This window comes from Bufo gargarizans, chromosome 9 (genome assembly GCF_014858855.1).
Source record: "Bufo gargarizans isolate SCDJY-AF-19 chromosome 9, ASM1485885v1, whole genome shotgun sequence".
Classification (NCBI taxonomy): Eukaryota; Metazoa; Chordata; class Amphibia; order Anura; family Bufonidae; genus Bufo; species Bufo gargarizans.
Genome location: NC_058088.1, coordinates 8,527,687 through 8,543,800, shown reverse-complemented (window position 1 = coordinate 8,543,800; position 16,114 = coordinate 8,527,687). Strand labels below are relative to the sequence as shown.

Here is a 16,114-nt window from a genome sequence, read left to right as displayed (position 1 = left end):
GGGAGGTGGTATCCGCTGTGGTGGGGTGACCGGTCACCCCACCACAGCGGATACCACCACCCTGGGCCCCAGTCTGTTGGTGGCCCCTGAAGCCATACGCCGACCGTTGCCACCTGTATATACTCAGTCATTCTGCCTGCGGTGTCCCCTGATGAATCCTGGGTTGTCCTGGGAGGAAACGCGTCGGGACGTATTAGTACCACCATCACTCTATCCCTCAATCAGGTTTTTGGTGGTGGGGTTATTTTATTACATTGTGTATACTGTATATTTGTATAGTGTATGTTGTCTGTCTATTCGGACAGCTTGTGCCTTTCCCGTGTCTAGGGCCTTGTTAGGGTCATATACACAGGACGAGAGTTCCAGTCGGGGCCACCCCTTGCAGGGTTTTTTGGACCCCGTCCCGTGGATTACCAAGTAGGGCGGACCAGGTCAAGTAGGGAGGCAACAGGGCTAGTTTACCTCCACTGACATAGCCATGCCTGGCCTACCGCTAGTGGTCCAGCCCACTATATACAGTACACCCAGACTTGACTGGTACATTTTTTGTACCCGTCGTTCTACTAGTGTAACCTTGTGTGCATGCTGTACATGTTGTTTGTTTGTAGGGGCTGGTTTTATCTCCCTATAATTAATAAAATTTGACTTTTTACTTAGTTTACTGCCCCTCTTATATTTTTTTCTTGGCAGTCAGCTAGTTCTTTATCTTCTTCCATATACCTTCCTTCTTTTGTTTTTAATTTGGTAATTCCTTGTTTTAGTTTCCTTTTTCATTTATGTATCTGAAAAATGTCTTATCATCTTTTTCACTGACTGAGATAATTTCTCTTCTGCCTGTGCTTTAGAAGCTCCTATAACTTGTTTGGCCTCTTTCTGCCTAATCTTATAAATTTCATCCTCGTTTTTTTTATTTTTATAATTACTAAATGTTATCTTTTTGTTTTTAATTATTTTGGCCACTTCTGATGAGTATCACAGTGGTCTCTTCCTTTTTTTGCTTTTACTGACTAGCCTAATGCAATTATCTGTTGCCTTCAATAGTGCCACTTTTAAGTAGTCCCATTTCTCCTGTTGAAACTGTTCCAATCTTATAGGGACTTGTATACCTCTAATATCATTTTAGCAAAGTCAGTTTTTCTAAAATCTAAAACTTTTGCTTTTGTGTGGTGTGACTCAGTCACTGTACTTATAGTAAACCACACTGACTGGTGATCACTAGATCCCAAGCTTTCCCCTACAGTAATATCAGATACCAAATTCCCATTGTGAATACTAAATCTAAAATGGCCTCTTTCCGGGTTTGCTTCTCAACTACTTGCTGTAGAGATAATCCCAGTAGGGAATTTAGAATATCTGTACTCCTGGCAGAACTAGCTATTTTGGTTTTCCAGTTTACATCAGGAAGATTAAAGTCTCCCATAATGATAACTTCCCCTTTCAATGTCATTTTAGCTATTTCCTCAACTAGTAGGTCATCTAATTCTTTGACTTGGCCAGGTGGTCTATATATCAGTTACCTTATGATTATCATGCTGCAACGTAACCCAAACTGACTCTAAATTGGTCTCACTAACTTGTATTAAATTCGATTTTAGGCTATCTTTCACATACAGGGCCACCCCCCCCCCCCTTCTTGCCTTCTCTCTCTTTCCTATATATAGAGAACCCTGGTATTGTTATATCCCAGTCATTACTCCCATTGAACCATGTCTCAGTAACAGCCACTAAATCTGTATTCTCATATGCCATTATAGACTCAAGTTCATTGATCTTATTCCCTAAACTGTTAGCATTTGTGGACAAGAATCTGATCTTATCATTTCTTAACACTGCGAGTATTTGTAGACAAGAATCTGATCTTGTCATTTCTTAACCTATGTGCTGCTGGCATCTTCTGGCATTGTTCCGGGGGACAGGCGGACTGCTGGATTATCACTCTTTTGCCCCCCTTTGCTAGTTTAAATGCTCCTTAGCAAATACTTTGAACTGTTCACTGAGGACATTCGTTCCCTTGAGAGAAAGATGCAAACCATCTTTCTTGTACAGTTCTTTTACATTCCAACGAGAGCTAACATGAGACACAAAGCCAAACCCTTGGTTCAGACACCATTCACCAAACCATACATTGAATTCCTTAATGTGCATCTTCCTGTCATGCTGAAGGTTATGCACAGGCAAAATGCAGAGAATGAAACAGTTGATGCAACCTCCCTTATATCATTACCAAGTGTGTGAAAAGCTTCCTTCACCTTTGAAACCTCATTGCAAGCCAGATCATTTGTCCCAAGATGGACAATAACATCCACCTCCATTTCCTGCTTTGCTTGCCTAACAATATTAAGGATACGTCGTCTGTCCCTGCTAGCGGTATCACCAGGGAGACATCTCACAAAACCATTTTCCTCAAACTTCACACCTCTTATGATAGAGTCGCTTACCAACAGCTGCTTGCTATCAGTCCTCACCTTATACTTTTTGTCTTTGGCTGCCGTCTTGCATACTTTAGGCATAGGAGATGATTGTTTGTCAACCACTGTGCCTGAGCCATCCTCCATGTTGCTATTGCGCTCTGAAAGTGCTGCAAATGAATTATGGAGAGCCACAGAATCTGCAGTAACCCATCTTCCATTTCTAGGGGGCCTCTGTGGCAGTGGCATTGTAACGTTCCCAGCCTGAGTTTGTTTAGCAGTTAATTTACAAATCTCAGATTTCAAAAATGCTATTTCCTGCTGCATTACGGAGAGCTGTCTACAGATCAGACAGCATCCAAACCTCCGAAGAGTAGAACATGAAATAAAAGCACAACAATTCCTGCACAGAACCAGGTCTGCCATTTTAAAGAGGGGAAAGATTTTAAACAAACAAATCTTACTTTTTTAGTATCCACCTCCAGATTACCTCCTGAGTATATCCTGAATATCCAGTACAGGGGATTTATAACTGCAGAGGGCATTAGAACTACATGGGGACCTGCAGGGGCAGCATTATAAATACTGAGGGCACTATGGTGATATTATTACTTTGGAATCATTGCTTTGCTCGTTATTGAAGGAGACCGCTGCTATTACATGTAGTGATCTCCTTCATACTATTGGGAGGAGCAAACACTAATGTCATCGCTCCTCGCCATATAGAATAGGTTGGGAAAAGGTTAAATCACAGTCCCAAAGTTGTATTTTACACTTCTGATTGTAAAGTAAATTTTTTATACCTTTTTCTATATTATTTTATTTACTGTCCTTCTGTGTTTATTGTGCCTAAAGTCATATTTTTACTTTACAATTAAAATATAAAACATAACAGATATATGTGGTTATTTTTTTTATTTTTATATATTTTACTTACAATAACACCAGCAAAAACAATCACACAAATCTAAGTACATTCTGTATGACCACACAGTATACATTATATTTGCAATGGTTAAGTGCTTATGTAGCATGTCTTCTCACACAATAAAACTCTTAATTTATAGAATCTAATAACTTGCAACTTTCTCAGACTGTCAAATTTATAAAGTCAAAAACTGTTGGGAAGGGAATGAAACGTCCCAAAGGCTGCTGGGATGCTAGTTCTTTATTGCTCTTCCATGGCTGGACTCTGGGCATCCGTAGCAAGGCATTCAAGGTGTCACGGATAATGCCAATCTCTGTAAGGCCTCATGCACACGACAGTATTTTTTCACTGTCCGCAAAACGGGGTTCCTTGATTTTTGGAGGATCCACGGACATGAAAAAAAATGTCGTTTTGGTGTCCGCCTGGCCGTGCGGAGCCAAACGGATCCGTCCTGAATTACAATGCAAGTCAATGGGGACGGATCCGTTTGACGTTGACACAATATGGTGCAATTGCAAACGGATCCGTCCCCATTGACTTTCAATGTAAAGTCTGGAGTCCCTTTATACCATCTGATCGGATTTTTCTCCAATCTGATGGGATATTTTAACTTGAAGCGTCCCCATCACCATGGGAACGCCTCTATGTTAGAATATACTGTCGGATATGAGTTACATCGTGAAAACTCATATCTGACAGTATATTCTAACACAGAGGCGTTCCCATGGTGATGGGGACGCTTCTAGTTAGAATATACTACAAACTGTGTACATGACAGCCCCCTGCTGCCTGGCAGCACCCGATCTCTTACAGGGGGCCGTGATCAGCACAATTAACCCCTCAGGTTCCACTCCTGAAGGGGTTAATTGTGCGTATCATAGCCCCCTGTAAGAGATCAGGGGCTGCCAGGCAGCAGGGGGCAGACCCCCCTCCCCAGTTTGAATATCATTGGTGGCCAGTGCGGCCCCCCCTCCCTCCCTCTATTGTAATAATAGCATTGGTGGCCAGTGTGTGCCCCCCCCGCCCCCCCTCCCTCCCTCTATTGTAATAATAGCATTGGTGGCACAGTGTGCGCCCCCCTCCCTCTATTGCATTAACATTGGTGGCAGTGTGCGCCCCCCCGCCCCTCCCCTTCCTCCCTCTATTGTTTTAATACATTGGTGGCAGCGAAGTAGAAGCATCATACTTACCTGCTGGCTGCTGCGATGTCTGTGTCCGGCCGGGAACTCCTCCTACTGGTAAGTGACAGGTCTGTGCGGCGCATTGCTGTCACTTACCAGTAGGAGGAGCTCCCGGCCGGACACAGACATCGCAGCAGCCAGCAGGTAAGTATGATGCTTCTACTATTGCTAAGGCTAAGTAACCATGGCAACCAGGACTGCAGTAACGTCCTCGTTGCCATGGATACCGATCGGAGCCCCAGCGATTAAACTGGGACTCCGTTCGGAACTCTGCTGCCACCAATGATCGGGGGGGGGGGGGGGGGAGAGGGGAGGCCGCCCACTGCCACCAATGTATTAAAACAATAGAGGGAGGAAGGGGGGGGGCGGCGCACACTGCCACCAATGTATTAAAACAATAAAGGGAGGAAGGGGGGGGGCGGGGGGGGCACACACTGCCACCAATGTTAATGCAATAGAGGGAGGGAGGGAGGGGGGGGCGCACACTGTGCCACCAACTCAGTTCTGAAAAAGCTTTTATGCAGACGGATCTTTGGATCCGTCAGTATAAAAGTAACCTACGGCCACGGATCACGGACACGGATGCCAATCTTGTGTGCATCCGTGTTCTTTCACGAACCCATTGACTTGAATGGGTCCGTGAACCGTTGTCCGTCAAAAAAATAGGACAGGTCCTAATTTTTTTGACGGACAGGATCACGGTCTCGGCTGCAAAACTATGCATTTTCCAATTTTTCCACGGACCCATTGAAAGTCAATGGGTCCGCGAAAAAAAACTGAAAACGGCACAACGGCCACGGATGCACACAACGGTCGTGTGCATGAGGCCTTAGTCTCAGCCTGAACCTATATCAGCAGCTGGATAAAATATCCTCCTTCAAGTTTCTGGGCAGAGCTCTCTTTGCCCGACTGCCATCAAAGTTTACAGTCTTGACCCAGGTCCGGTACATTGCATGCGGCTCATGCTCTTGGAAGATTGCAGCTGTCCGTGACTTGTGGCAAACAATAATTCGGCCAGTTCTGGGGTGATGACAGTCAGAGAAATGTCAGGTACAGCTCTCCCAGAGAAGGCAAGGATGTCATTTATAGGTAGGTCCTGCGTTGGCTGTGTACTACACCTGTATTGAATTCCAGGAGATTTATAAGGTCTGAAAAAAGCCGAGGACTAAGCAGGAGTTAATTGATGGGATACTTAAGTTCTGGGATGATGTCCTAACTATACAACAATGCAACAATTACATTGATCATCTGTATAAAGTCCTTCCATTAGTGGGTAAAGAGCAGACCTACTGTAGATCCATGGTGTGGTCCTGGACTACAGCTGCACCATTGTAATTCATTGGAATTGGGAAATGTTGTAAATGAAAATGATGCCATTGTTATTTTCTGCGTTAAACCCATAATTAAAGTTTATTAAAATTAAACCCTGAATCAGGAGTACTCAAGCATTTTTTCTAAAGGTCCACATACCTGGGTCTGCTACTGGGTGAAGGTCCGAACCGCCCCCCAAAAAATGTAAGGGGGACAAAACTAGTGGCATGTAATGCTCTGTGGAAAGTGTTTTTTTTTTTTTTTTAATAAAAATAAGCACCGCCTCAGGTACCCCACACAATAAGGCCCCTTTCACACGGACAAGAATTCCATGCGGGTGCAATGCGGGAGGTGAACGCATTGCACCCGCACTGAATCTGGACCCATTCACTTAAATAGGGCTGTTCAGATGAGCGGTGATTTTCACGCATCACTTGTGCGCTGCATGAAAATCACAGCAGGTTCTATATTCTGCGTTTTTCACGCAACGCAGGCCCCATAGAAAAGAATGGGGATGCGTGAAAATCACAAGCATCCGCAAGCAAGTGTGGATGCGGTGCGATTTTCATTCATGGTTGCTAAGGAGATGATAGGGATGAAAGCAACCCCGGACCCCATTCAAGTTAATTTACTGTATTATTTTCCCTTATAATATGGTTATAAGGGAAAATAATAGCATTCTTAAGACAGAATGCTAAGTAAAATGTGGCTTGAGGGGTTAAAAATAATAATAATTAACTCACCTCATCCTGTTGTTCGCGCCGCCGGCATCATATTCTTTCTTCTTCTTACAAGACCTGCCAAAGGACCTTTGATTACGTAATCTCTCTCAACACGTGGTGACGTCAGCACAGGTCCTGCTGAATGAAGATAGAATCTTCTATCTTCATTCAGCAGGACCTGCGCCGACGTCACCACATGGTGAGAGCGATTACACCATCAATGGTCCTTTGGCAGGTCCTGAAAGAAGAAGAAAGAAGAAGATGCCGGCTCTGCGAACAAGAGGATGGGTTGAGTTAATTTTTATTTATTTTTTTATCCCCTCAAGCCACATTTTAGTAAGCATTATGCATTAAGAATGCTATTATTTTCCCTTATAACAATGTTATAAGGAAAAATAATAAAATCTACAGAACACCGAACCCAAACCCAAACTTCAGTGAAGAAGTCCGGTTCGAGTCTGGGTACCACAGTCAGTTTTTTCTCACGCGCAAGCAAAACACATCGCACTTGCGTGGAAAAAACAGAGCAACACAACACAATCGCAGTCAAAACTGACTGAAATTGCGATTTTTCCTGATTGCAGACGCAATGCATCCGGACACGTTCGTCTGCAAGGGGCCTAAGAATGTTTTGTGTTATGTTTTCCAATAGCAACATGAATGGGATTCTATAACTATTTAACTTGTAATCGGGTCTCATCCACAAGACAGAGAAATACAGGGACTGAAATCCTTCAGCACCTCCCTTTTCTCAGCAGTGGCTGGAGTGTACAGTATGTGCACAGAGCAGGGCTCCTTATCTCTGTATCTGTATAACACTCGATACACATACCTACAATAGCTTCATAGGCAATATCACACATGGTAGGATTAGATACACAACTCAGCAGACAGTATCACACATGGTAGGATTAGATACACAGCTCAGCAGATAGTATCACACATGGTAGTATTAGATACCCAGATCAGCAGACAGTATCATACATGGTAGGATTATCTATGCAGGTTAGCTGGCAGTATCACACATGGTAGGATTATCTATGCAGGTTAGCTGGCAGTATCACACATGATAGGATTAGATACACAGCTCAGCAGACAGTATCACACATGATAGGATTAGATACGCAGCTCAGCAGACAGTATCACACATGATAGGATTAGATACACAGCTCAGCAGACAGTATCACACATGATAGGATTAGATACACAGCTCAGCAGACAATATCACGCAGTATTAGATTAGATACACTACTTATCAGGCAGTATCACACATGGTAGTATTAGATACCCAGATCAGCAGACAGTATCATACAATAGGATTAGATACACAGCTTAGCAGGCAGTATCACACATGATAGTATTAGATACACAGCTGTGCAGACAGTATCACACATGATAGGATTAGATACACAGCTCTGCAGACAGTATCACACATGATAGGATTAGATACACAGCTCTGCAGACAGTATCACACCAAATAGGATTAGATACACAGCTCAGCAGACAATCAATAATCAATAAGTATTTTAAATGTCATGCAAAAATTGTGGTATTTACTAACACCCAATGTGTCTGAATTGTATTATGTACATTTGTAACATGTAATGGGACTGTTAAATGTATATAATAATCTCTGCAGAATACTGTGGTTGGTGTGTGTTATTTTGAATATAATAAATATAATACTAAACTAGCACTATATACTGACACCAAGTGTATCTAAATCATAGTGTACGGCATATAGAATTGTAGTGAACAATGGCACAGGTCAAAATATATGGTAAGTAATCTTTGCACAGTAAAAAAAAAGTGCCACCTGCTGTCTGAACGTTGTATTGCAATTTATCCAATTTAGCTATAACGTCATTTTGTGACACACATCTCAGGAGTGGACATGTTGAGATAAGTGATCAGTTAAGTGTGGACACATCTGTAACATGGCATCTTTGTGGTTAGACAGAGGGAGGGCTTCCTCTGTCCCTGATTACATAAACCCGCCCTTCTGCAACATGATACATTGCAATACAGAAGTATTGCAATGTATTGTACAAAGGAGTATCAGAACTGATCCAAAAAATGGAATAAATGATGAAAATTAAAGCTCACCCCCAACTCAAAAGTTAATAGTAGGTGCGCACAGCTATAAAACAAACTTTTTATTGTATATTCAGCTGCGCATATAGCAGAACGGCACACTGTTCAGGTGTTGCTGCACTCAATGTGAACATTCCCTTGAGACTTTTTTCTTCCTTCCTTACATACCTCAGTTAATGGGGAAAAACGTTAGGGGTGTTAAAATAATGGGACACGGAGATATTTAAAAAAAATTTTTTTTAAAAGAGTAGCAAAACTAGAGTAGAGTAGTAGAGTAGAAATTTGGCATGACCATGAACATGCTGACTCAATGAATGAGGCACCCATTTGAATTCCAAGGACAATGTTTTTTTCTATTCCGCACCATGACTCACCCTGCAAACAAAACGAGCCTTCAGATAGATAGATATGTTGATCAAACAATAAGAATGTTATTGTTGAAAAATGAAAACATCATTGTCAAAGTTGAGGATCCAAAATGGGTCAATCATACATGTAAAATGTAATATCTTTAGTTTGAGGTCAGAGTTAGAGATGGTATATATCAACCGAATCGACCCAAAACTGGCAATGCTGATAGATGTAAGAGAGCATATTTGCCAGATCGGACTACTTGCAGGGATTATCTGTAGTCTGTTACCATGGAGACACACAGCTCCCTCCAAGTCTTGATTGACATACCCAGGCAGCGTTCACATCCTCCTTCTGGCCCTGAGTGCATGGTAAATCTTGCGCCTGCGCAGTGCCGTTCAGTATTCAGCGCAGGTGCAGTAAGGAAGTCGGCAGCCAGTTAGCGTCCCTTCCTTCACTATGCCTGCGCCAAATACTGAACGGTACTGCGCAGACGCGAGATTTAACATGCACTCAGGGCCAGCAGGAGGATGCAAGCGCTGCCTGGGCTTGCCAATCAAGACTTGGAGAGAGGTGACAGAGGTGGGAGAACAGAGCCTCTAGGAGCAGGAGCAACACCCCCCTGCTCCTAGAGGCTAATTTACATATTATACAAGGTACATTTAAGGAGTAATGGGGGCATGGATAAAACTAGAAATAGGCTAGTTAGGTTTAGCTGACATTAGCACATCGTTAATGTCAGACAGTTTAATTTAGGTATTTCTGATGACAGAAACCCTTTAATCTACACAACTAATATTTGGATTCTCCATCTCCTTACAGACTAAAGATGATTTTGGCTTCAGTCAACTACAAACATCTAAATATATTGGTCCTCTTTCTTTTCCTGTTCATCTTATCCTTTGTATGGAAACGTGCAAGTATCACCTCTGGGGTGTCAACAAATATTCAAAAGTTGATTTGTCAAGGAAAAGAGAACCAAAATGAGACAGCAGTTAAAAGCCCAACGCCCCCAAAGAAACACGAGGAGGACATTATTGTCCTCATTTGGAAGTGGCCCTGGGGATATCAATCTCCTTTAGATAAGTGTCCTGAATATGGTATATTTGGATGCAAGTTGACAGTAGATAGAAGTCTATATGGTGTTGCCGATGCTGTCCTTATTCATCACGCAGATATTATGTATGACAAAAACTCTTTGCCCCAAGTGTCAAAACCTAATTTTCAGCGTTGGATCTGGTACAATATGGAACCACCACGGATAATCCAGAACTTAAAAATGTTAGATAACCTATTCAACATGACCATGACCTTCCGGCGCGATTCAGATATACATTGTCCATATGGTCAGATGGAGCCATTAAAAAAGAGAGGGCAAAACTTTACCATTCCCCAAAAATCCAAGCTGGTCTCTTGGGTCGTCAGTAAGTGGTACCCTGGTGCCCCCCGCATTGTATATTATGAGGAGCTAAAGAATCACATCACTATTGATGTATATGGAGCAAAGCACAAGAAACTAAGCTGGGATGATTTCTTTGCCACCATATCTCAGTACAAGTTCTACCTCGCCTTTGAGAATTCAGTCTACAAGGATTATATCACCGAGAAGTTGTGGTCCAATGCTTTTGGATCATGGGCGGTTCCAGTTGTGTTGGGAACATCTCGGAAGAACTATGAACGTTTTGTCCCTGGAGATGCCTTCATTCACGTCGATGATTTCACAAGTCCTAAGGAATTGGCTGCCTATCTTCTAGAGTTGGACAAGGACGATGAGAAGTACAGGAAGTTTTTTAACTGGAGATTTCAATATCGTGTTGCTTTTAGTAGAGGACCATCATATGGCTACTGCAAAATATGTGCAATCATCAGAGAAAGTCCCGTTTACCAGGTCCTTCACAGTGTGGAAAAGTGGTTTCTGGAAGATGTGTAATTTTTGACCTGGAAAGTTGAAAACCGATATCTCTACTGTCTCTACTCTAACACGAGTAAGTTGAAATTAAAGGACCCCATAAAGATAAAGGACATGTGAAACTAATCGAAGTGGAAGGAATCCCTTAAAGGAGCTACAGTATCAGTGGATGAGTACTGGTGCTACTCAGTGTTATATCAGCTGCTGTGGTGGTTCAGAAGCTCTCGGTCACTAGGTCATCACTCTATATTATTCTTATAATTGATGTACGAGTGTTAATTACATTTTCACAATCAGAAAATTAAATTTCACAATGGAACAAGGAGTGAATATAATTAAAGTGAAGGGTAACTGTATTGTGGCCATTTTCTCTCTTTACACCCCTGATAGTCATCAGTTCTTAGTTGTGTGTGGTCATCAGAGTCAAGCTGAGCTTGTAAGACCATTACTAATAGTAGAAATATATAGATTTTTGATTGGGCCTTCCGAATATCCAGGAGTATTTTTTGGCTTCACAAGTATCACAGTTGAGGGAATGGTGGGTAGGTAATTATGCGAAACAGTGGGTACATATAGAAACAATATTATCACCCGGTAATAACTTAAAAACTCTTTTGCTCGCAGCCCTCCACCCGACATTTAATTGGCCACTTCTTCCGACGTTAGTACACATGGCTCTGAAAAGTTGGGTCCGATTCAATGGATTGTGTACTTTGGAGTCTGGACCCTTTCCGCCCAGCGCCCCAGTTACTGTTCTTAACTTTTTTATTCCGAACATTTCAGTGTTGTCTTGGGCGCGGAGCGGATTGGATCTTCTCTCCAAACTATTTATTTCGGACACCCTTCGCTCCTTTGAACACCTTCATGAGCAGTTCCTGATTCCACACACAGACTTTTATAAATATTTGTGTATTAGACATTTTTTTACAGCTAACTGTCCGTTCAATCTGGTGTGCAATCAGGAGGTGTTTAGTCTGTGGTTGTTAGCTCCGCCACAGTGCACACGACTGCGGCCTTTATATATGATGATGAGGGATAAGGGACTTTTTGTTAAAACGACTCCGCTACTTACATGGGAAAGGGATTTGGGGCTGGTGTTCACGGACGAACAGTGGCTAGCAGCCTTTTCTTGTATAATAAAAAATATTAGATGTGCTTTGCATTATGAATCCTTGATGAAGACCATACTAAGGTGGTACTATACACCAGATCGCCTGAGCCATATATTTCCAGACTTCTCGTGTTTATGTTGGCGGGGATGTGGCAATAGAGGTACATTGTATCACATTTTATGGTCTTGTCCGAGGCTGCAAGATATCTGGAGGGCTACATTCTCTCTTGCCTCGGATTTACTGGGTTTCCAGCTTCCGCCATCCCCCTCATTGGCCCTTCTATGGATTGACTTAGCCGAGATACCATCCGAGGGGAGAGTGGTGTTGGGACACCTCTTTCTCTCAACCAAATTGGCCATAGTCAAAAACTGGAAATCACAGAATACCCCTTGCCTAACGGGGGTTATCCGAAGGCTAAATTCTACCTATATATATGAGCGTGTGTTGGCGGGAGCTGGCGACCCGGCCGTGAGGTTCGAGAGGGAATGGAGCATATGGAGAGCTTCACCGCTCGCTGCACCATCCCCTGCTTGATATACTTAAATATAACTGATTTGTATAGTTAAGGTCTTGTACACGAGACCATATTTGATAAAACTATGCCTGCGCAATATACTCCAACGACTGCACTGTGTGTTTGTTTGTTTGTTTTATCTTTTGTCGTTTTTTCTTATGTCTTATGTTTTGTTTATTTTAATGTGGTATGTATATATTGGCTATTAATGTGGCTTTTATGTAGCCATTTGTGTTTTCTGTCTTTTGTTTAATAACAACAATGTATGTCCTTTCTTAAAATCAATAGAAAAGTATTAAACTAAAAAAAATAAAAAAATAAAAAATATATAGACTTTTTTTTTCAAACAATGGGATGTGCGCCCCAAAGGGTCCTTTCTGGACTGGATTTTACACCACCTATCTGTCTGTCTTTCTATTAATCGAATAGCAAAAACACAATGTAACAGCTCTTTGCAAATACTGAATACATGGATTCTAAATGCTACTAATGCTGCACTCACTATATAAATACAAACAAGGTATTAAGCAAATACATTTTGATAAAAAATAATATTTGTCCATCTACCATGGCGAGGTGACCTTACTCTAGATTGACTCCCCTCCTTGTGCCAATGGGCTTCACATGAAATCAGAGAACAATGGTGGCTACTGGTTAGAGTGTAAATCCAGCATGAGGGCAGCTGCACCTCCACATGCATACTGCAAAAACAAAAGACAAAGTCAGCATAACCTGTACAATTTAATAAATCAAAAGGACATGTCAGTGTGGCTAAAAATTCTAAAGCAAAAAACACAATGCAACAGCAATATCGATCTATCCATCCATTCTATCTATCTATCTAAGAAAAAAATCATGCCACAGCAATAGAAAATATTCTGGTGCAAATGCTACGCTTATTTTGTAAATTTGAGATTCTTGGCAAATACATTTTGTACACAATTATTTGGGACCGTCTGCCACACGTCAAGGCGATCTCTCTAAGACGGGAACCTAAGACTAAATTCTACCTGTTATGCGCCATAACGGCCACCATGAAATTCAGGGAGTGCAGGTTCCACATGCATGCTGAGCCCACCCTATACCTCTCCTGGTGCCAGACGGCTTCCAATGAATGCAATGAGAGTCCACTCTATACTTCTCCTGATGCCAAAAGGCTTCCAGTGAGTGCAGGGAGAGAAGGCTACAGCTTTATACCTACACTGATTAAAATCAGCCTATGGGGCAGACCAGCTGGTCAGGGGTGAAAGACTAACTGGAGTCAGCCACACCTCCAGTACACACTGCAAAGAAAAAGGGGGTCAGTCAGCACATCCCAATGCGCGGGTGCACGCTGCCATGGCTAGAAACACAAAGAAAAAAAATCTATCTATCCATCTGTTTATCGATCCATCATAAAATCTGTAAAAAGGAGATAAAATCTGCAAAAATCCAAAACGAACAGCGGGTGGCAAAAGAGAGCAAAACAAATCCCCAAAAATTATTTAAATATATAAATGCTAAAAAACGAAGGTCAAAGCAGGTAGGCCTCCCAAATAACGGTAAAGGGGGATAGTCACTGAAGATAAGGGTTCTGATTTGAGATCTGATATAGGGTCTGATCTGAAATGGGGGTCTGATTGGAAGATCAGATATGGGGGTCTGATTTGAAGTCTGATATGGGAGTCTTATCTGAGGAACTGATATGAGGGTCTTATCTGAAGATTTGATATGGGGTCTGATCTGTGAATCTGATATGTGGGGCTGATCTGAGTCTCTAATATGGGGGTCTGATCTGAGGATCTAATCGGGGGTTTCGATTAGAGGTCTGATATGGGTTCCTGATCTAAAGATCTAATATGGGTGTCTGATATGGGGGACTGAGTCAGTGTCGGACTGGGTTGACTAGGGCCCACCAGTGGAATTGATTTTGGGGGGCCACCCTAGAGCTGGAGATATTACTCGTTAATTTTTGATTCTCATGCACATTAACGTATGCATTTTAGCACAAAATATAGTGTGCCAAACAGAACAGTATTGTGCACTGCACTATATCAAATTGCTTCCCATAAGGGTACCTTCACACTAGCGTTTTTGTTTTTCGGTGATGAGTTCCGTCCTCGGGGCTAAATACCAGAAAAAAACTGATCAGTTTTATCCTATTGCATTCTGAATGAAGAGCATTCCATTCAGTATGCATCAGAATGCATCAGTTCAGTTTCTCTTACGTTTTTTGGCTGCAGAAAATACCGCAGCACGCAGCCGTTTTCTCTCCGGCCAAAAATCCTAAACACTATCCATTGAAATGCATTAATGCCGGATCTGGCCCCAAGTGTTCCAGAAAACGGATCCGATCTTTCCGTCCGCGCATTCTCAAACCATTAAATCTGTGAAAAAAATAAACACCGGATCCGTTTTTCCGGACGACAACCGGAAAGACGGATTCAGTATTGCAATGCATTTGTGAGACGGATCCGCATCGGGATCCATCTCACAAATGTATCCGTTTGTGTCCAGATTGCCGGATCTTTTTCCGCAAGTGTGAAAGTACCCTTAAGCAACTCATTTAGTTGATAACTGTGTCTGTTATGTACAGTCAGTAGTTTGGACAGCAGCCACACGTGGACATTCCACGTCCTAGATGAACCACCCAGTCAAAAGATACGTTTATTGAAGTAATCGCAGTAGCACCACGGCCTCCTCACAGCTCACCAAGCTCAGCACCGTACATTGTATAGCGGCTGTGCTTGGTATCATGCTCAGCACCTTTCACTTCTATGGGGCTGAGGCCACTTGAACAATGAATGTGACATCACATGGCCTAGGAAAAGAACAGAGAAGGGCACAGAGCTCACAGGAGCACCGATGCCTTCTCAGCTGATCAGCAGAGGCACCGGATGTCAGACCCCCACCGATCAGATACTGATGACCTATCCACAGTCATATGTGACTGATATCAGCAGCATCACTTATAACGCTCCAGTGCTTATATAACCTCCAGACATTACATCATATGTGACTGATATCAGCCGCTCCTCATATAACGCTCCAGTGCTGCTATAACCTCCAGACATTACATCATATCTAAAAGGTAAGCTTGTATGTAAGGGGGGGGGGGGGGGGGTTTGTACTGGTACACATTATAAGTGGATATTTTTTGTAGTGGTGCAGATTATAAGGGGGGGGGGTTGTACTGTGCATTATAAGGGGGTATATTTTGTACTGGCATATATAATAAGTTGGCATTTTCTGTACTGGTGCACATTATAAGGGGATATTTTTTGTGCTGGTGCACATTATAAGGGAGTAGTTTTAGTACTTTCACACATTATGAGGGGGTATATTTTGTACTGGTGCACATAATAAAGGGGTATTGTCACGGTGTGGAGTGGGGGAGCGAGAATGAGGAGCGGGAAGAGCAACTAGGCCTGAGAGATAGCATAAGGGAGCAGGTCACCTCCTATTGCTTCCCTAATCCTGGCCCTTTCTACTCATCGTATGAGCAGACCTGTATGGAACCTAGTCGCCCTGATAATCCCTCAAATAAAGAAAGGGCTGAGACAACCTGTTCATCCCAGACACGGATTAACAGGAGTCTCACTGGC

General features: G+C 42.6%; 1 protein-coding gene across 1 annotated transcript; it reads left to right on the top strand.

The window, feature by feature from the left end:
- Window positions 1–9,824: 9,824 nt before the first annotated feature.
- On the top strand, window positions 9,825–10,925 carry LOC122946591 (3-galactosyl-N-acetylglucosaminide 4-alpha-L-fucosyltransferase FUT3-like). Its single transcript, XM_044306315.1, has one exon. The coding sequence runs from the start codon at window positions 9,825–9,827 to the stop codon at window positions 10,923–10,925; it is 1,101 nt and encodes a 366-aa protein (XP_044162250.1).
- Window positions 10,926–16,114: the final 5,189 nt, after the last annotated feature.

Excerpts from the sequence above, each read along its gene's own strand:
- LOC122946591 (XM_044306315.1), top strand. The coding sequence starts at position 9,825 with ATGATTTTGGCTTCAGTCAACTACAAACATCTAAATATATTGGTCCTC.